Source organism: Carcharhinus amblyrhynchos, unplaced genomic scaffold (genome assembly GCF_965287045.1).
Source record: "Carcharhinus amblyrhynchos unplaced genomic scaffold, sCarAmb.v2.hapA scaffold_718, whole genome shotgun sequence".
In the NCBI taxonomy this organism is placed as follows: domain Eukaryota; kingdom Metazoa; phylum Chordata; class Chondrichthyes; order Carcharhiniformes; family Carcharhinidae; genus Carcharhinus; species Carcharhinus amblyrhynchos.
In genome coordinates this window covers 7,501-28,013 of record NW_027650458.1, presented here as the reverse complement: position 1 = coordinate 28,013, position 20,513 = coordinate 7,501, and the positions used below count along the sequence as shown (strand labels likewise).

Below are 20,513 nucleotides of genomic sequence, written 5' to 3'. Positions count from 1 at the left end.
ATATGTAGAATAACAGATACCCGGGAGTGAGTTACAGACTGGAATCTAATCGAGGGGTTCGGGGTGGTTTATATATAGAATAACAGATACCTGGGAGTGAGTTACAGACTGGAATCTAATCGAGTGGTTCGGGATGGTTTATATATAGAATAACAGATACCCGGGAGTGAGTTACAGACTGGAATCTAATCGAGGGGTTCGGGGTGGTTTATATATAGAATAACAGATACCCGGGAGTGAGTTACAGACTGGAATCTAATCGAGGGGTTCGGGGTGGTTTGTATATAGAATAACAGATACCCGGGAGTGAGCTACAGACTGGAATCTAATCGAGGGGTTTGGGGTGGTTTATATATAGAATAACAGATACCCGGGAGTGAGTTACAGACTGTCTACACTTACACTTACGACTCCGTCTACACTTCCCGCTGCCTCGGGAAAAAGCAGCCGGTTTAATCACGGACCTCCCCACACACCCCGGACATTCTCTCTTCCACCTTCCTCCATACTTTTCACTGTATCCCAATACATGTGACAATAATAAATCAAATCAAAACACATGTATCGGGACACAGTGAAAAGTATTGTTTCTTGCGTGCTATACAGACAAAGCATACTGTTCATAGAGAAGGAAAGGAGAGGGTGCAGAATGTAGTGTTACAGTCACAGCGAGGGTGTAGAGAAAGATCAGCTTAATGCGAGGTGGGTCCATTCAAAAGTCTGACAGCAGCAGGGAAGAAGCTGTTCTTGAGTCGGTCGGTACGGGACCTCAGACCTTTGTATCTTTTTCCCCGACAGAAGAAGGTGGAAGAGAGAATGTCCGGGGTGTGTGTGGGGTGGGGTGGGGTGGAGGGGGGGCGGGGGGTGGTGGTCCTTGATTATCCCGGCTGCTTTTCCCCGAGGCAGCGGGAAGTGTAGACGGAGTCAATGGATGGGAGGCTGGTTTGCGTGATGGGGGTGGGTTACATTGCCCCTTAGTGTCCAAAGATGTGTAGGTTAGGGTGGATTGGCCGTGCTAAATTGTCCCTTAGTGTCCAAAGATGTGCAGGTTAGAGTGGATTGGCCGTGCTAAATTGTCCCTTAGTGTCCAAAGATGTGTAGGTTAGCGTGGATTGGCCATGCTAAATTCTCCCTCAGTGTAACCCAGACAGGCGCTGGAATGTGGCAAGTCGAGGATTTTCAGAGTTAAATGAAAACTCACAGCTCTCTTAGCCTCTGCCAATCACTGTTAATCCTCGCCACTGGGGGTAGACTCATACCTGGGTTTTCTAGAAAAGCCAGAATCATTCGCAAAAACACCTCCTCCGGAGGTGTCCGAGCCAAAAGAGGGACACGGTTAAAGTGGGAGCTTCAGAGCAGGGTCGAAACTGGTATGGGAGCATGCGTTGCCCTTTTAAGACAGAATTAAAACTTCCCCATTTCATTGTTGCGATGTCGAGACGCACACTGAGTCAAGGTTTGAAGTTACACTGGGGTGTGCCTTCGAGAAGTGTAGCTCAAGGTTGTCACTCAAACAGTGAGCTGTGATTTGCAAAGAGTGAGCGACAGAAAGTGAGGGAGGCAGAGGGGACGAGAGAGGCGAGAAGCTGGAAGAATGTATTTGGACGTTCTCCTCCAACGTGTGCTCTGCCTCTGCGTCTTTGTGGAACAAACAATCAAGGTTCTCGCTGCAAGGCACACGGTGTACTGGAACAGCACAAACCCAAGGTAAGGAGAGGGAGAGGCTCAATCTCCCCCCCCACCCTGCACACACACACACACACACTCTCTCTTTCTTTCTCAGAGAAAACTTCTGCAAAAAATTGCTCTACCAACTTGCCCCAGCACCAAATCTCCTCAAAAGTTTGCGTAATCGAACTTTGGGAAACTTCAGGGACTTCTGCGAAACTTTTGCTGAACTTTTGATAAACTCCTGCTAAAACTTTGAGAAACTTTTGCTAAACTTCAGGGAACTTCTGTGGAACCTGTGCAAAACTTTTGCTAAGCTTTTGATAAACTTCTGCTAAAACTTTGAGAAACTTTCGCTCAACTTTGGGAAACTTTTGTTAAACTTCAGGGAACTTTTGTTAAACTTCAAGTAACTTTTGTTAAACTTCAAGGAACTTTTGTTAAACTTCAAGGAACTGTTATTAAACTTCAAGTAACTTTTATTAAACTTCAAGTAACTTTTGTTAAACTTCAAGTAACTTTTGTTAAACTTCAGGGAACTTTTGTTAAACATCAAGTAACTTTTGTTAAACTTCAAGTAACTTTTGTTAAACTTCAAGGAACTTTTGTTAAACTTCAAGGAACTTTTATTAAACTTCAAGGAACTTTTATTAAACTTCAAGGAACTTTTGTTAAACTTCAAGCAACTTTTGCTAAACATCAGGGAACTTTGGGTAAACTTCAGGGAACTTCTGCTCAACTTTTCTTCAACTTTTGTTGAACTTTTGCTAAACTTTTCTGCTAAACTTCAGGAAACTTTTTGCTGAAGCTTTGGGAAACTTTTGCGGGAACTTGCGCTGAACCTCGAGAAGACATTTGCAAAGCTATAGAATACTCCTGCAAAAAAAACTTCTTGGAAATATCTGCAAAACTGGAGGAAACTTCTGTAAAACCCGAGGCGGACTTGAGCCAAACTTGAAGGAGACTGAGAGGTGGGGGGCGGGGAACCAGAACTCGAGGGAGACGTTTCCAAACACCTTGTGAAGACTCTCTGACTGGCGAACGATGCCGCTTTCTTCTCCCTTTTGCAAAGCACCCCTTCAAATATTTTGGGAATTCTTGAGGAGGGAGAGAAAGCACACCAGTGATATTTTGGAGAATTGGATGCTTTTGAGAGCGAGATTTATTTGCATGCTCTGACCTGCTTTGTCTGTCTAATGCTGGAGGGTTAATCACTGCTTTTAACTAGCACGGCGTCTGAAAAAATATTTCACTCACTCGAGTTGCCAATAATCTCTAGTCTGTAAAAATAGGTTCACAGAGTCTTTTAATTTGATTTATTATTGTCACGTGTATCGGGATACAGTGAAAAGTATTGTTTCTTGCGCGCTAAACAGACAAAGCATACCATTCATAGAGTACATAGATTTATTATTGTCACATGTATTGGGATACAGTAAAAAGCATTGTTTCTTACGCACTATACAAAGCATACTGATCACAGAGTACATAGATTTGATTTATTATTGTCACGTGTATTGGGATACAGTGAAAAGTATTGTTTCTTGCGCGCTATACAGACAAAGCATACCATTCACAGACTACATAGATTTATTATTGTCAGTGGGATACAGTGAAAAGTATTGTTTCTTGCGCACTAAACAAAGCATACTGTTCATAGAGTACGTAGATTTATTATTGTCACATGTATTGGGATACAGTGAAAAGTATTGTTCCTTACGCACTATACAAAGCATACCGTTCATAGAGTACATAGACTTGATTTATTATTGTCACGTGTATTGGGACACAGTGAAAAGTATTGTTTCTCGTGTGCTATACAGACAAAGCATACCATTCATAGAGAAGGAAAGGAGAGGGTGCAGAATGTAGTGTTACAGTCACAGCGAGGGGTGTAGAGAAAGATCAACTTAATGCGAGGTAGGTCCATTCAAAAGTCTGACAGCAGCAGGGAAGAAGCTGTTCTTGAGTCGGTTGGTACGGGACCTCAGACCTTTCTATGACCATATTAGCAATCAGCTCCCCTCTCTCAGTATAAATCACCTGTTAAATTATTTCCTGTAATTCATTTCCTCTCTGTGCACCCAAATGTTACTCCCATTCAGATCTGCTGGACTGGGTTACTGTAGTTCATACGTTAAAACAGTGAGGAGAAATAGGTGTGTTTACAACTCTCACAGGGACAGGTCTGTCGCTGTATAACACTGGGGTACAGGGGGACGGGTCTGTCTCTGTATAACACTGGGGTACAGGGGGACGGGTCTGTCGCTGTATAACACTGGGGTACAGGGGGACGGGTCTGTCTCTGTATAACACTGGGGTACAGGGGGACAGGTCTGTCTCTGTATAACACTGGGGTACAGGGGGACGGGTCTGGCACTGTATAACACTGGGGTACAGGGGGACGGGTCTGTCACTGTATAACACTGGGGTACAGTACTGGTGGGGACGGGTCTGTCTCTGTATAACACTGGGGTACAGGGGGACGGGTCTGTCTCTGTATAACACTGGGGTACAGGGGGACGGGTCTGTCTCTGTATAACACTGGGGTACAGGGGGACGGGTCTGTCTCTGTATAACACTGGGGTACAGGGGGACGGGTCTGTCTCTGTATAACACTGGGGTACAGGGGGACGGGTCTGTCGCTGTATAACACTGGGGTACAGGGGGACGGGTCTGTCTCTGTATAACACTGGGGTACAGGGGGACGGGTCTGTCTCTGTATAACACTGGGGTACAGGGGGACGGGTCTGTCTCTGTATAACACTGGGGTACAGGGGGACGGGTCTGTCTCTGTATAACACTGGGGTACAGGGGGACGGGTCTGTCTCTGTATAACACTGGGGTACAGGGGGACGGGTCTGTCTCTGTATAACACTGGGGTACAGTACTGGTGGGGACGGGTCTGAAGCTGTATAACACTGGGGTACAGTACTGGTGGGGACGGGTCTGTCGCTGTGTAACACTGGGGTACAGTACTGGTGGGGATGGGTCTGTCTCTGTATAACACTGGGGTACAGTACTGGTGGGGACGGGTCTGTCTCTGTATAACACTGGGATACAGGGGGACGGGTCTGTCTCTGTATAACACTGGGGTACAGTACTGGTGGGGACGGGTCTGTCTCTGTATAACACTGGGGTACAGGGGGACGGGTCTGTCGCTGTATAACACTGGGGTACAGGGGGACGGGTCTGTCGCTGTATAACACTGGGGTACAGTACTGGTGGGGACGGGTCTGTCTCTGTATGACACTGGGGTACAGTACTGGTGGGGACGGGTCTGTCTCTGTATAACACTGGGGTACAGGGGGACGGGTCTGTCTCTGTATAACACTGGGGTACAGGGGGACGGGTCTGTCTCTGTATAACACTGGGGTACAGGGGGACGGGTCTGTCTCTGTATAACACTGGGGTACAGTACTGGTGGGGACGGGTCTGTCGCTGTATAACACTGGGGTACAGTACTGGTGGGGACGGGTCTGTCGCTGTATAACACTGGGGTACAGGGGGACGGGTCTGTCTCTGTATAACACTGGGGTACAGTACTGGTGGGGACGGGTCTGTCACTGTATAACACTGGGGTACAGTACTGGTGGGGACGGGTCTGTCTCTGTATAACACTGGGGTACAGTACTGGTGGGGACGGGTCTGTCACTGTATAACACTGGGGTACAGTACTGGTGGGGACGGGTCTGTCACTGTATAACACTGGGGTACAGTACTGGTGGGGACGGGTCTGTCACTGTATAACACTGGGGTACAGTACTGGTGGGGACGGGTCTGTCTCTGTATAACACTGGGGTACAGGGGGACGGGTCTGTCTCTGTATAACACTGGGGTACAGTACTGGTGGGGACGGGTCTGTCACTGTATAACACTGGGGTACAGTACTGGTGGGGACGGGTCTGTCTCTGTATAACACTGGGGTACAGTACTGGTGGGGACGGGTCTGTCTCTGTATAACACTGGGGTACAGTACTGGTGGGGACGGGTCTGTCTCTGTATAACACTGGGGTACAGTACTGGTGGGGACGGGTCTGTCTCTGTATAACACTGGGGTACAGTACTGGTGGGGACTGGTCTGTCTCTGTATAACACTGGGGTACAGTACTGGTGGGGACGGGTCTGTCTCTGTATAACACTGGGGTACAGTACTGGTGGGGACGGGTCTGTCGCTGTATAACACTGGGATACAGGGGGACGGGTCTGTCGCTGTATAACACTGGGGTACAGGGGGACGGGTCTGTCGCTGTATAACACTGGGGTACAGGGGGACGGGTCTGTCGCTGTATAACACTGGGGTACAGTACTGGTGGGGACGGGTCTGTCGCTGTATAACACTGGGGTACAGGGGGACGGGTCTGTCGCTGTGTAACACTGGGGTACAGTACTGGTGGGGATGGGTCTGTCGCTGTATAACACTGGGGTACAGGGGGACGGGTCTGTCTCTGTATAACACTGGGGTACAGGGGGACGGGTCTGTCGCTGTATAACACTGGGGTACAGTACTGGTGGGGACGGGTCTGTCGCTGTATAACACTGGGGTACAGTACTGGTGGGGACGGGTCTGTCTCTGTATAACACTGGGGTACAGGGGGACGGGTCTGTCTCTGTATAACACTGGGGTACAGTACTGGTGGGGACGGGTCTGTCTCTGTATAACACTGGGATACAGGGGGACGGGTCTGTCTCTGTATAACACTGGGGTACAGTACTGGTGGGGACGGGTCTGTCTCTGTATAACACTGGGGTACAGGGGGACGGGTCTGTCGCTGTATAACACTGGGGTACAGGGGGACGGGTCTGTCGCTGTATAACACTGGGGTACAGTACTGGTGGGGACGGGTCTGTCTCTGTATGACACTGGGGTACAGTACTGGTGGGGACGGGTCTGTCTCTGTATAACACTGGGGTACAGGGGGACGGGTCTGTCTCTGTATAACACTGGGGTACAGGGGGACGGGTCTGTCTCTGTATAACACTGGGGTACAGGGGGACGGGTCTGTCTCTGTATAACACTGGGGTACAGTACTGGTGGGGACGGGTCTGTCGCTGTATAACACTGGGGTACAGTACTGGTGGGGACGGGTCTGTCGCTGTATAACACTGGGGTACAGGGGGACGGGTCTGTCTCTGTATAACACTGGGGTACAGTACTGGTGGGGACGGGTCTGTCACTGTATAACACTGGGGTACAGTACTGGTGGGGACGGGTCTGTCTCTGTATAACACTGGGGTACAGTACTGGTGGGGACGGGTCTGTCACTGTATAACACTGGGGTACAGTACTGGTGGGGACGGGTCTGTCACTGTATAACACTGGGGTACAGTACTGGTGGGGACGGGTCTGTCACTGTATAACACTGGGGTACAGTACTGGTGGGGACGGGTCTGTCTCTGTATAACACTGGGGTACAGGGGGACGGGTCTGTCTCTGTATAACACTGGGGTACAGTACTGGTGGGGACGGGTCTGTCACTGTATAACACTGGGGTACAGTACTGGTGGGGACGGGTCTGTCTCTGTATAACACTGGGGTACAGTACTGGTGGGGACGGGTCTGTCTCTGTATAACACTGGGGTACAGTACTGGTGGGGACGGGTCTGTCTCTGTATAACACTGGGGTACAGTACTGGTGGGGACGGGTCTGTCACTGTATAACACTGGAGTACAGTACTGGTGGGGACGGGTCTGTCTCTGTATAACACTGGGGTACAGTACTGGTGGGGACGGGTCTGTCTCTGTATAACACTGGGGTACAGTACTGGTGGGGACTGGTCTGTCTCTGTATAACACTGGGGTACAGTACTGGTGGGGACGGGTCTGTCTCTGTATAACACTGGGGTACAGTACTGGTGGGGACGGGTCTGTCGCTGTATAACACTGGGATACAGGGGGACGGGTCTGTCGCTGTATAACACTGGGGTACAGGGGGACGGGTCTGTCGCTGTATAACACTGGGGTACAGGGGGACGGGTCTGTCGCTGTATAACACTGGGGTACAGTACTGGTGGGGACGGGTCTGTCGCTGTATAACACTGGGGTACAGGGGGACGGGTCTGTCGCTGTGTAACACTGGGGTACAGTACTGGTGGGGATGGGTCTGTCGCTGTATAACACTGGGGTACAGGGGGACGGGTCTGTCTCTGTATAACACTGGGGTACAGGGGGACGGGTCTGTCGCTGTATAACACTGGGGTACAGTACTGGTGGGGACGGGTCTGTCGCTGTATAACACTGGGGTACAGTACTGGTGGGGACGGGTCTGTCTCTGTATAACACTGGGGTACAGGGGGACGGGTCTGTCTCTGTATAACACTGGGGTACAGGGGGACGGGTCTGTCGCTGTATAACACTGGGGTACAGGGGGACGGGTCTGTCGCTGTATAACACTGGGGTACAGTACTGGTGGGGACGGGTCTGTCGCTGTATAACACTGGGGTACAGTACTGGTGGGGACGGGTCTGTCGCTGTATAACACTGGGGTACAGTACTGGTGGGGACGGGTCTGTCGCTGTATAACACTGGGGTACAGTACTGGTGGGGACGGGTCTGTCTCTGTATAACACTGGGGTACAGTACTGGTGGGGACGGGTCTGTCGCTGTATAACACTGGGGTACAGTACTGGTGGGGACGGGTCTGTCGCTGTATAACACTGGGGTACAGTACTGGTGGGGACGGGTCTGTCTCTGTATAACACTGGGGTACAGTACTGGTGGGGACGGGTCTGTCTCTGTATAACACTGGGGTACAGGGGGACGGGTCTGTCACTGTATAACACTGGGGTACAGTACTGGTGGGGACGGGTCTGTCTCTGTATAACACTGGGGTACAGTACTGGTGGGGACGGGTCTGTCTCTGTATAACACTGGGGTACAGTACTGGTGGGGACGGGTCTGTCGCTGTATAACACTGGGATACAGTACTGGTGGGGACGGGTCTGTCTCTGTATAACACTGGGGTACAGTACTGGTGGGGACGGGTCTGTCGCTGTATAACACTGGGGTACAGTACTGGTGGGGACGGGTCTGTCGCTGTATAACACTGGGGTACAGTACTGGTGGGGACGGGTCTGTCTCTGTATAACACTGGGGTACAGTACTGGTGGGGACGGGTCTGTCTCTGTATAACACTGGGGTACAGGGGGACGGGTCTGTCACTGTATAACACTGGGGTACAGTACTGGTGGGGACGGGTCTGTCTCTGTATAACACTGGGGTACAGTACTGGTGGGGACGGGTCTGTCTCTGTATAACACTGGGGTACAGTACTGGTGGGGACGGGTCTGTCGCTGTATAACACTGGGATACAGTACTGGTGGGGACGGGTCTGTCTCTGTATAACACTGGGGTACAGTACTGGTGGGGACGGGTCTGTCGCTGTATAACACTGGGGTACAGTACTGGTGGGGACGGGTCTGTCTCTGTATAACACTGGGGTACAGTACTGGTGGGGACGGGTGTGTCTCTGTATAACACTGGGGTACAGTACTGGTGGGGACGGGTCTGTCACTGTATAACACTGGGGTACAGTACTGGTGGGGACGGGTCTGTCTCTGTATAACACTGGGGTACAGTACTGGTGGGGACGGGTCTGTCTGTCTGGGAGGGAGATGGGGGCTGGTGTGAAGGAGGTTTCAGTGCACCATTCCCCTGTTGATACCCCACACAGATACTGGGCTGCTGTGTATATCCCACAGATGCACGCAGAGCTGTTCTCTGGAATGATTGACAGTTGCAAATGATTTTGATTTGACGCATCGATTTCATTTCCACTGTGGCAGACACTGAAAAAATTTCATCCCTGCCATATGGAGAACATTGACACTATCACAGCGAATGTGGAATGGAGGTTGTATCCTGTATAGTAGCTCATTTCTCAAACTGTCCCCATCAAACACTCCCAGGACAGGTACAGCACGGGGTTAGATACAGAGTAAAGCTCCCTCTACACTGTCCCCCATCAAACATTCCCAGGACAGGTACAGCACGGGGTTAGATACAGAGTAAAGCTCCCTCTACACTGTCCCCCATCAAACACTCCCAGGACAGGTACAGCACGGGGTTAGATACAGAGTAAAGCTTCCTCTACACTGTCCCCCCCATCAAACACTCCCAGGACAGGTACAGCACAGGGTTAGATACAGAGTAAAGCTCCCTCTACACTGTCCCCCATCAAACACTCCCAGGACAGGGACAGCACGGGGTTAGATACAGAGTAAAGCTCCCTCTACACTGTCCCCCCCATCAAACACTCCCAGGACAGGTACAGCACAGGGTTAGATACAGAGTAAAGCTCCCTCTACACTGTCCCCCCATCAAACACTCCCAGGACAGGTACAGCACGGGGTTAGATACAGAGTAAAGCTCCCTCTACACTGTCCCCCCCATCAAACACTCCCAGGACAGGTACAGCACGGGGTTAGATACAGAGTAAAGCTCCCTCTACACTGTCCCCCCATCAAACACTCCCAGGACAGGTACAGCACGGGGTTAGATACAGAGTAAAGCTCCCTCTACACTGTCCCCCATCAAACACTCCCAGGACAGGTACAGCACGGGGTTAGATACAGAGTAAAGCTCCCTCTACACTGTCCCCCCATCAAACACTCCCAGGACAGGTACAGCACGGGGTTAGATACAGAGTAAAGCTCCCTCTACACTGTCCCCCCATCAAACACTCCCAGGACAGGTACAGCACGGGGTTAGATACAGAGTAAAGCTCCCTCTACACTGTCCCCCCATCAAACACTCCCAGGACAGGTACAGCACGGGGTTAGATACAGAGTAAAGCTCCCTCTACACTGTCCCCCCATCAAACACTCCCAGGACAGGTACAGCACGGGGTTAGATACAGAGTAAAGCTCCCTCTACACTGTCCCCCCATCAAACACTCCCAGGACAGGTACAGCACGGGGTTAGGTACAGAGTAAGAGTGCGGCACTCTGAGTGAGGAACGCTCCAGCGCCCAACAAGGCCTCGTATCCACGACCAAATTTGCCCGGCTCTTGGGAATGCTGGGTGAGGGAGTCTCCTCGCTTTGGTGGGGCCCTCCCTGAGTTCCTTCCTCCGCACACACCACCCCCCCACCAACCACCGAAAAAAAAAGGTTGCAAGGGAGCTAAATTTGGGGGAAAATATGGAAGGTGTAGTTTGTCCACGGGACAGAGGCAGACTTTTGGAGTCAGTTTTCCCTCAGATATTCCCAGTTTGGCCTGGCCAAGATTGGAAGGGAAAATATTTGGCCAGTAGGCTCGACAGCTTCATCTTGGCCTCTTCAGAGTTCATTAAACATCCACACGTCTCGCCCTGTGCAAGTCGGGGCCACGTAATTCCACTGCCTCCCCCCACCCCAGTCCCAATCTCCCACTGGAAGGGATCACTAGGCTAGAATTCCTGAAATATTCGCTCAGACTTTCCTGGCAAGCAAAGAAAGCTTTCCCGGGCAAAGCAAAAGCAGAATGGAATTTCTGGAACTCAACAGAAGGCCTCCGTTCCCCGCCAACTCCCAATTATTGGCCAATGTCCTCCCGTCCGTCAAGAAAACAAATCATGAGGCTTAATGAGCAGGATTAGGCCCATCAAGTCTGCCCCGCTGAGATTTTCCTCTGCCCCCATTTCCCACCCCCCCCGCCCCCTTATTAATCAAGAACCTGTCTATCTCTGTCTTAAAGACCCGGCCTCCTCTCCAGCGAAGAGGTCCACCGATTCCTTTATAGATCAGAGTATCGTGTATAAAAGTGTTATGGTGAGGTATAAGGCATTGGCGAGGCCCAATTTAGAGTATCGGGCGCAGTTTTGGTCACCTAGTTAGAGGAAGGATGTCATTAAGAGTGCAGAGAAGGATGTTGCCGGGAAGCTGAGTCACAGAGGGAGAGGTCAGGACTGGAGAATGGGGGGAGATTTGATAGAGGTGCATAAGGTGAGATTGGTGTAGGTGGAGTGAATGCGAGCAGGTTTTTTCCACTGAAGCGAGGGGAGGACAAAAAAACCAGAGGGCATGGGTTAAGGGGGAAGAGTTTAAAGGGAATAGTAGTGGGGGGGGCTTCTTCACGCAGAGAGTGATGGGAGAGTGGAATGAGCTCCCGGATAAATGCGGGGTCACTTCTAAGAAAAACTTGGATGGGTTCATGGATGAGAGGGGTGTGGAGGGAGATGGTTTGAGTGTGGGTCAGTGAGACGAGGCAGAAAAGAAATGGTTTGGCAGGATCTGTTTCCGAGCTGTAAATTTTCCATGGTTCTATTCCCCACGGAAAAAACTCTCCCTTTTTTTTAGAGGATCGTCCCCCTTTAGCCTGAGGTTCGAGTTTTTCCTGGAAACACCCTCTCCACTCTATCCTCGCCGTATCCTGGAAGTTTCAATCAGATCCCCCTCCCCTACATCCTTCTAACCAGCCCAGACCCAGAGTCCTCAACCCGTTCCTCACACGACAAGCTCCACGCTTCAGGGATCGTTCTCCGGATCCCTTTCCAAAGCCAAGGCTAGGTATTGGGGGCCCAAAACTGCTCCAAATGGGGGTCTGACCAGAGCCTGATCCCACCTCCAGAAGGACTTCTTCGCTCTTGTATTCTAGGCCGGAATGCTAAACTGCATTTGCCTCCCTAACTGCCCACTCTACCTCAAGAGAATCTTGAACGAGGACTCGCTTTGTGTTTCTGAGTTTCTAAGCGTTTTCCCGTTTAGACAGTAGTCCACGCCTCCATTTCCCCCCTTCCAAAGTGCGGAACCTCCCACTTTCCCACACTACATTCCATCCTACCCTTCTCTGCCCCCTCTCCTACCCCGTCCAAATCCGTCTGCTGCTTCCTCGAGATGACGTGTCCCTCCAAATCTCTTTGCCTCCCTCTCTCTCGCTCTTGCCTTCTCCACCCGGCCTCCACCCTTTGTCCCTCGGCGCGCCCCCCCTCCCCGCCGCGCCTCCAACCCCTCCCTCCGAAGGCCGCCAATCTGTCGGCCGTTCCTCGGCCTACAGTCTCGAAAACGCCTCAAGCACAAGATCTGCCGCCTTTTACTCACAAAACTCTGGCCTACTGCCCTCCCCACAGCCTCCAAGAGTGTTGACCACAAGATTTGACAACTATTTCCCAGTGATTTCGGGCCTACTGCCCTCCCCACAGCCTCCAAGAGTGTTGACCACAAGATTTGACAACTATTTCCCAGTGATTTCGGGCCTACTGCCCTCCCCACAGCCTCCAAAAGCATTGACCACAAGATTTGACAACTATTTCCCAGTGATTTCGGGCCTACTGCCCTCCCCACAGCCTCCAAGAGTGTTGACCACAAGATTTGACAACTATTCCCCAATGATTTCGGGCCTACTGCCCTCCCCACAGCCTCCAATAGACCTCAAGCACAACATTTGTTGCCTATTTCTCTCAAAATTCTGGCCTACAACTTTCCCTATAGCCTCAAAGGACCTTGACGACAAGATTTGATGACTATTTCTCAGAGGATATCTCCCGACTGTCCTCCCAAAATCCCAAAAGGCTTTTAGCACAAGATTTGATGGTTATTTCTCTGTGTGACCTGCTCCCGCAGCCCAAAGATGTGTAGGTTAGGGGGGATTGGCCGTGCTAAATTGTCCCTTAGCGTCCAAAGATCTGTAGGTTAGGGTGGATTGGCCGTGCTAAATTGTCCCTTAGTGTCCAAAGATGTGTAGGTTAGGGTGGATTGGCCATGCTAAATTGCCCCTTAGTGTCCAAAGATGTGTAGGTTAGGGTGGATTGGCCATGCTAAATTGTCCCTTAGTGTCCAAAGATGTGTAGGTTAGGGTGGATTGGCCGTGTTAAATTGTCCCTTAGTGTCCAAAGATGTGTAGGTTAGGGTGGATTGGCCGTGCTAAATTGTCCCTTAGTGTCCAAAGATGTGTAGGTTAGGGTGGATTGGCCGTGCTAAGTTGTCCCTTAGTGTCCAAAGATGTGCAGGTTAGGGTGGATTGGGCCGTGCTGAAGTGAGGGGGATCCGCAGGGTAAATGTGAGCTGTCACAGGAGCTGGGCCTGACTGGGGGTGCGACCGATGGGCCGGATGGCCTCCTCCTGCCCTGGGAGGGATTCCACAATGAATCGGACAGCTCTTTCGGGGAGCGAGCAGCGACGGGACCGGACGAATGGCCTCGCACTGACGGAGAGGAGCTGCGGGCGAGGTGATGGACAGGCCGACTTGAGAGCGAAAGACTGGAGTGAGGACTGCCAGCAGACGCTAAGGATGGGGACGCTAATGTCTAACCCTTGAGTAGGAATGAGCTTTGATTTACTCAAATCTTCACTGGGTCTCCCTTGGTCAGAGACGACAGAAAGAATTGGCGAATATTGTCCCGTTCAGCCCCATCCATCTGTGCTCAAGAACCCGTCTCCCTCCGTGTGTATTCCCAAAGTAGGAGGTGGAGGTAGAGTTATTAACTCAGGCCCCATCCTGCACAAGACAAGGTTTCCATTGACCCTCGAACTCGGATTAATCCACACCTGGAATCATCTCCCTGGCTCCCCTTGGCACGTGTCCCTGTCCAGAGAGAGAGTCCCCGCAGTGCGGCGCTCCCTCAGCACCGACCCTCCCCACAGTCCGGCGCTCCCTCAGTACCGACCCTCCCCGCAGTGCGGCGCTCCCTCAGCACCGACCCTCCCCACAGTGCGGCGCTCCCTCAGCACCGACCCTCCCCACAGTGCGGCGCTCCCTCAGCACCGACCCTCCCACAGTGCGGCGCTCCCTCAGCACCGACCCTCCCACAGTGCGGCGCTCCCTCAGCACCGACCCTCCCCACAGTGCGGCGCTCCCTCGGCACCGACCCTCCCCACAGTGCGGCGCTCCCTCGGCACCGACCCTCCCCACAGTGCGGCGCTCCCTCGGCACCGACCCTCCCCACAGTGCGGCGCTCCCTCGGCACCGACCCTCCCCACAGTGCGGCGCTCCCTCGGCACCGACACTCCCCACAGTGCGGCGCTCCCTCGGCACCGACCCTCCCCACAGTGCGGGACTCCCTCGGCACCGACACTCCCCACAGTGCGGCGCTCCCTCGGCACCGACCCTCCCCACAGTGCGGCGCTCCCTCGGCACCGACCCTCCCCACAGTGCGGCGCTCCCTCAGCACCGACCCTCCCCACAGTGCGGCGCTCCCTCAGCACCGACCCTCCCCGCAGTGCGGCGCTCCCTCAGCACCGACCCTCCCACAGTGCGGCGCTCCCTCGGCACCGACCCTCCCCACAGTGCGGCGCTCCCTCGGCACCGACCCCAGGCAGTGCGGCGCTCCCTCTGCGATTTGGAAGGTGGGAGTGTATTCATTGAGAAACTGTTTTATTTATTCTTGTGTGGGGTTGGGTGTCGCTGGCTGGGTCCAGCATTTATTACCCATCCCTAGTTGCCCCTTGGAGGGGCAGTTGAGAGTCACCCACATTGCTGTGGCTCTCTGGAGTCCCGTGTAGGCCAGACCGGGGTGAGGACGGCAGATTTCCTTCCCTAAAGGGAACCGGATGGGTTTTTCCAACACTGGATCATCGGGAGATTCTTAACCCTAGATATTTTTTATTGAATTTAAATTCCACCATCTGCCGTGGCGGGATTCGAACCCGGGTCCCCCGGAACATTAGCTGGGGTTTCTGGATTAAATAGTCCAGCGATAATCCCACTGGGCCATCGTCACTCCCGGAATGGTAGGGATTTGATTGTGTAGGTGTGACACAGTGACTCACTTTCGATCAGCAGGCGTTGTCTCAACCCAGGAATCCTGCAAACATCTTCGTAAATATTCAGAAGTATTTGCCGATTTAAGTGTGTGACGATCCAAATTCTGATTCCAACCAAGATCGGTTCGTCCAGTTCATTACCCATCTGCGGTTTCCCTTTACCTCTCCTCGTAACAAAACCTGCCGATCTCTGTGTAGAGGGAGCTTTACCCTGTATCTAACCCCGTGCTGTACCTGTCCTGGGAGTGTTTGATGGGGGGGACAGTGTAGAGGGAGCTTTACTCTGTATCTAACCCCGTGCTGTACCTGTCCTGGGAGTGTTTGATGGGGGGGACAGTGTAGAGGGAGCTTTACTCTGTATCTAACCCTGTGCTGTACCTGTCCTGGGAGTGTTTGATGGGGGGGACAGTGTAGAGGGAGCTTTACTCTGTATCTAACCCTGTGCTGTACCTGTCCTGGGAGTGTTTGATGGGGGGGACAGTGTAGAGGGAGCTTTACCCTGTATTTAACCCCATGCTGTCCCTGTCCTGGGAGTGTTTGATGGGGGGACAGTGTAGAGGGAGCTTTACCCTGTATCTAACTCCGTGCTGTACCTGTCCTGGGAGTGTTTGATGGGGGGGACAGTGTAGAGGGAGCTTTACTCTGTATCTAACCCCGTGCTGTACCTGTCCTGGGAGTGTTTGATGGAGGGGACAGTGTAGAGGGAGCTTTACTCTGTATCTAACCCCGTGCTGTACCTGTCCTGGGAGTGTTTGATGGGGGGGACAGTGTAGAGGGAGCTTTACTCTGTATCTAACCCTGTGCTGTACCTGTCCTGGGAGTGTTTGATGGGGGGGACAGTGTAGAGGGAGCTTTACCCTGTATTTAACCCCATGCTGTCCCTGTCCTGGGAGTGTTTGATGGGGGGACAGTGTAGAGGGAGCTTTACTCTGTATCTAACCCCGTGCTGTACCTGTCCTGGGAGTGTTTGATGGAGGGGACAGTGTAGAGGGAGCTTTACTCTGTATCTAACCCCGTGCTGTACCTGTCCTGGGAGTGTTTGATGGGGGGACAGTGTAGAGGGAGCTTTACTCTGTATCTAACCCCGTGCTGTACCTGTCCTGGGAGTGTTTGATGGGGGACAGTGTAGAGGGAGCTTTACCCTGTATCTAACTCCGTGCTGTACCTGTCCTGGGAGTGTTTGATGGAGGGACAGTGTAGAGGGAGCTTTACTCTGTATCTAACCCCGTGCTGTACCTGTCCTGGGAGTGTTTGATGGGGGGACAGTGTAGAGGGAGCTTTACTCTGTATCTAACCCCGTGCTGTACCTGTCCTGGGAGTGTTTGATGGGGGGACAGTGTAGAGGGAGCTTTACTCTGTATCTAACCCCGTGCTGTACCTGTCCTGGGAGTGTTTGATGGGGGGACAGTGTAGAGGGGGCTTTACTCTGTATCTAACCCCGTGCTGTACCTGTCCTGGGAGTGTTTGATGGGGGGGACAGTGTAGAGGGAGCTTTACTCTGTATCTAACCCCGTGCTGTACCTGTCCTGGGAGTGTTTGATGGGGGGACAGTGTAGAGGGGGCTTTACTCTGTATCTAACCCCGTGCTGTACCTGTCCTGGGAGTGTTTGATGGGGGGACAGTGTAGAGGGGGCTTTACTCTGTATCTAACCCCGTGCTGTACCTGTCCTGGGAGTGTTTGATGGGGGGGACAGTGTAGAGGGAGCTGTATCTGGGAGTGACTGCTCTACCAGATGGGGTCAGTTGAGGACATGTTTGGAGTTGTTTGCGAGTGAGATTTGGGAGAGGTTTAGCTTGACACACCCTGGATGGCTAACAAGATTTATTAACGAGGGACGGCCTGCAGTTTTTGAGAGGGAATGGCTTCCAGATGGCGAGGATTTTGACACTGCAACGGGGAGCGGAGGTGCCTCTGTGTCGCAAAGGCCGATTTGTGGTATTTTTCGCCCAGCCTCACTGATTGATGGGAAATTGGAGACAATAAAGGGATTTTAAAGGGAGTTAGTTGGCTCCCTCGAGGGTGGAAAATCCACAATATCTCCAGATAAAATATGACGATTCCCTTCTTGGCGGCGCGGGAAGCATCTGAGCTCTACTTTATTGGCAATCGGTCTTCTTAAATTGACGTTTGTTAGCTCGCTAGGCCTCAGGCCTAGGGTGAGGCCTACTCTGCGGTTGCCTGGGAAACGCACTTGAGGGGATTGTTTTTTTTTAAACTCTCTGTTTATCCCAGTAGCTGCTCTCCTCTGGCAACCCCCCCCCCCCCCTCCACCTCACCTCATTCACTCCATCCTCTTTCTATCCCTTGGCCCTCCCTATCTCTGTAACCTCCACAAGCCCCTACATCCCCTCCCTATCTCTGTAACCCCCTCCAGCCCCTACACCCCCTCCCTATCTCTGTAACCCCCTCCGGCCCCTACACCCCCTCCCTATCTCTGTAACCCCCTCCAGCCCCCACACCTCCGCTCCCTATCTCTGTAACCCCCTACACCCCCTCCCTATCTCTGTAACCTCCTCCAGCCCCTACACCCCCTCCCTATCTCTGTAACCCCCTCCAGCCCCCACACCTCCGCTCCCTATCTCTGTAACCCCCTACACCCCCTCCCTATCTCTGTAACCTCCTCCAGCCCCCTACACCCCCTCCCTATCTCTGTAACCTCCACAAGCCCCTACATCCCCTCCCTATCTCTGTAACCTCCTCCAGCCCCTTCACCCCGCTCCCTATCTCTGTAACCTCCTCCAGCCCCCTACACCCCCTCCCTATCTCTGTAACCCCCTCCAGCCCCTACACCCCCTCCCTATCTCTGTAACCCCCTCCAGCCCCTACACCCCCTCCCTATCTCTGTAACCTCCTCCAGCCCCCTACACCCCCTCCCTATCTCTGTTACCCCCTCCAACCCCCCTACACCCTCTCCCTATCTCTGTAACCCCCTCCAGCCCCCACACCTCCCCTCCCTATCTCTGTAACCCCCTCCAGCCCCCCTACACCCCCCTCCCTATCTCTGTAATTCAGTGGATTGGCCGTGCTAAATTGTCCCTTAGTGTCCAAAGATGTGTAGGTTAGGGGGGATTGGCCATGCTAAATTGTCCCTTAGTGTCCAAAGATGTGTAGGTTAGGGTGGATTGGCCATGCTAAATTGCCCCTTAGTGTCCAAAGATGTGTAGGTTAGGTGGATTGGCCATGCTAAATTGTCCCTTAGTGTCCAAAGATGTGTAGGTTAGGGTGGATTGGCCATGCTAAATTGCCCCTTAGTGTCCAAAGATGTGTAGGTTAGGGTGGATTGGCCGTGCTAAATTGTCCCTTAGTGTCCAAAGATGTGTAGGTTAGGGTGGATTGGCCGTGCTAAATTGCTCCGTAGTGTTGGGGTGATTGGCAGGGGGAGTGTGTGGGGTTATGTGGATGGGTTGGGAGTCTGGGCAATGCAGAGTTGTTGGGCCGAGCAGGATGGTGTAATGAGGATTTTGCCACGTGTCTCTGCCTCTGCCTGACCCTCTCTTGTCTCCCACTAGGTTCCACGAGGGAGATTACACGGTCCACGTGGAGATCAATGATTACCTGGACATCGTGTGCCCGCACTATCCTCGCGGTGCCCACCCCGGGGGGCAGGGCGAGACCTTCCAGCTGTACCTGGTGGACGCCGAGGGCTACGGGCTCTGCCAGCTGGCCGGGAAGTCCTTCAAGCGGTGGGAGTGTGACCGCCCCTACGCCCCCTACACCCCCGTCCGCTTCCTGGAGAAGATACAACTCTTCACACCCTTCTCATTGGGGTTCGAGTTCCGCCCTGGCACCGATTACTTCTACATCTGTGAGTGTCCCCATCACCCCCGCCAACACGCGTGGGTGTGCGTGTCACCCTGAGGCCCAGTGTGTGTGTGTCACCCTGAGGCCCAGTGTGTGTGTGTCACCCTGAGGCCCAGTGTGTGTGTGTCACCCTGAGGCCCAGTGTGTGTGTGTCACCCTGAGGCCCAGTGTGTGTGTGTCACCCTGAGGCCCAGTGTGTGTGTGTCACCCTGAGGCCCAGTGTGTGTGTGTCACCCTGAGGCCCAGTGTGTGTGTGTCACCCTGAGGCCCAGTGTGTGTGTGTGTCACCCTGAGGCCCAGTGTGTGTGTGTGTCACCCTGAGGCCCAGTGTGTGTGTGTGTGTGTGTCACCCTGAGGCCCAGTGTGTGTGTGTGTGTGTCACCCTGAGGCCCAGTGTGTGTATGTGTCACCCTGAGGCCCAGTGTGTGTATGTGTCACCCTGAGGCCCAGTGTGTGTGTGTCACCCTGAGGCCCAGTGTGTGTGTGTCACCCTGAGGCCCAGTGTGTGTGTGTGTCACCCTGAGGCCCAGTGTGTGTGTGTGTCACCCTGAGGCCCAGTGTGTGTGTGTCACCCTGAGGCCCAGTGTGTGTGTGTCACCCTGAGGCCCAGTGTGTGTGTGTCACCCTGAGGCCCAGTGTGTGTGTGTCACCCTGAGGCCCAGTGTGTGTGTGTCACCCTGAGGCCCAGTGTGTGTGTGTCACCCTGAGGCCCAGTGTGTGTGTGTCACCCTGAGGCCCAGTGTGTGTGTGTCACCCTGAGGCCCAGTGTGTGTGTGTCACCCTGAGGCCCAGTGTGTGTGTGTCACCCTGAGGCCCAGTGTGTGTGTGTCACCCTGAGGCCCAGTGTGTGCGTGTCACCCTGAGGCCCAGTGTGTGCGTGTCACCCTGAGGCCCAGTGTGTGCGTGTCACCCTGAGGCCCAGTGTGTGTGTGTCACCCTGAGGCCCAGTGTGTGTATGTGTGTGTCACCCTGAGGCCCAGTGTGTGTGTGTCACCCTGAGGCCCAGTGTGTGTATGTGTGTGTCACCCTGAGGCCCAGTGTGTGTGTGTCACCCTGAGGCCCAGTGTGTGTGTGTCACCCTGAGGCCCAGTGTGTGTGTGTCACCCTGAGGCCCAGTGTGTGTGCGTGTCACCCTGAGGCCCAGTGTGTGTGTGTGTCACCCTGAGGCCCAGTGTGTGTGTGTGTCACCCTGAGGCCCAGTGTGTGTGTGTCACCCTGAGGCCCAGTGTGTGTGTGTGTCACCCTGAGGCCCAGTGTGTGTGTGTGTCACCCTGAGGCCCAGTGTGTGTGTGTGTGTCACCCTGAGGCCCAGTGTGTGTGTGTGTGTCACCCTGAGGCCCAGTGTGTGTGTGTGTCACCCTGAG

At 53.2% G+C, this 20,513-nt stretch overlaps 1 protein-coding gene across 1 annotated transcript in view; it reads left to right on the top strand.

Annotated features, from left to right (window-relative positions):
* The first annotated feature begins 1,312 nt into the window (after nucleotides 1–1,312).
* Nucleotides 1,313–20,513, top strand: part of LOC145339878 (ephrin-A2-like) — a 26,686-nt gene continuing 7,485 nt past the window's right edge. Inside the window, exons 1-2 of the mRNA XM_080184415.1 lie at nucleotides 1,313–1,707; nucleotides 18,858–19,153. Coding sequence (XP_080040541.1) covers nucleotides 1,595–1,707; nucleotides 18,858–19,153 — 409 coding nt within the window. The 5' untranslated portion in view covers nucleotides 1,313–1,594. The remainder of the gene's footprint in view (nucleotides 1,708–18,857; nucleotides 19,154–20,513) is intronic.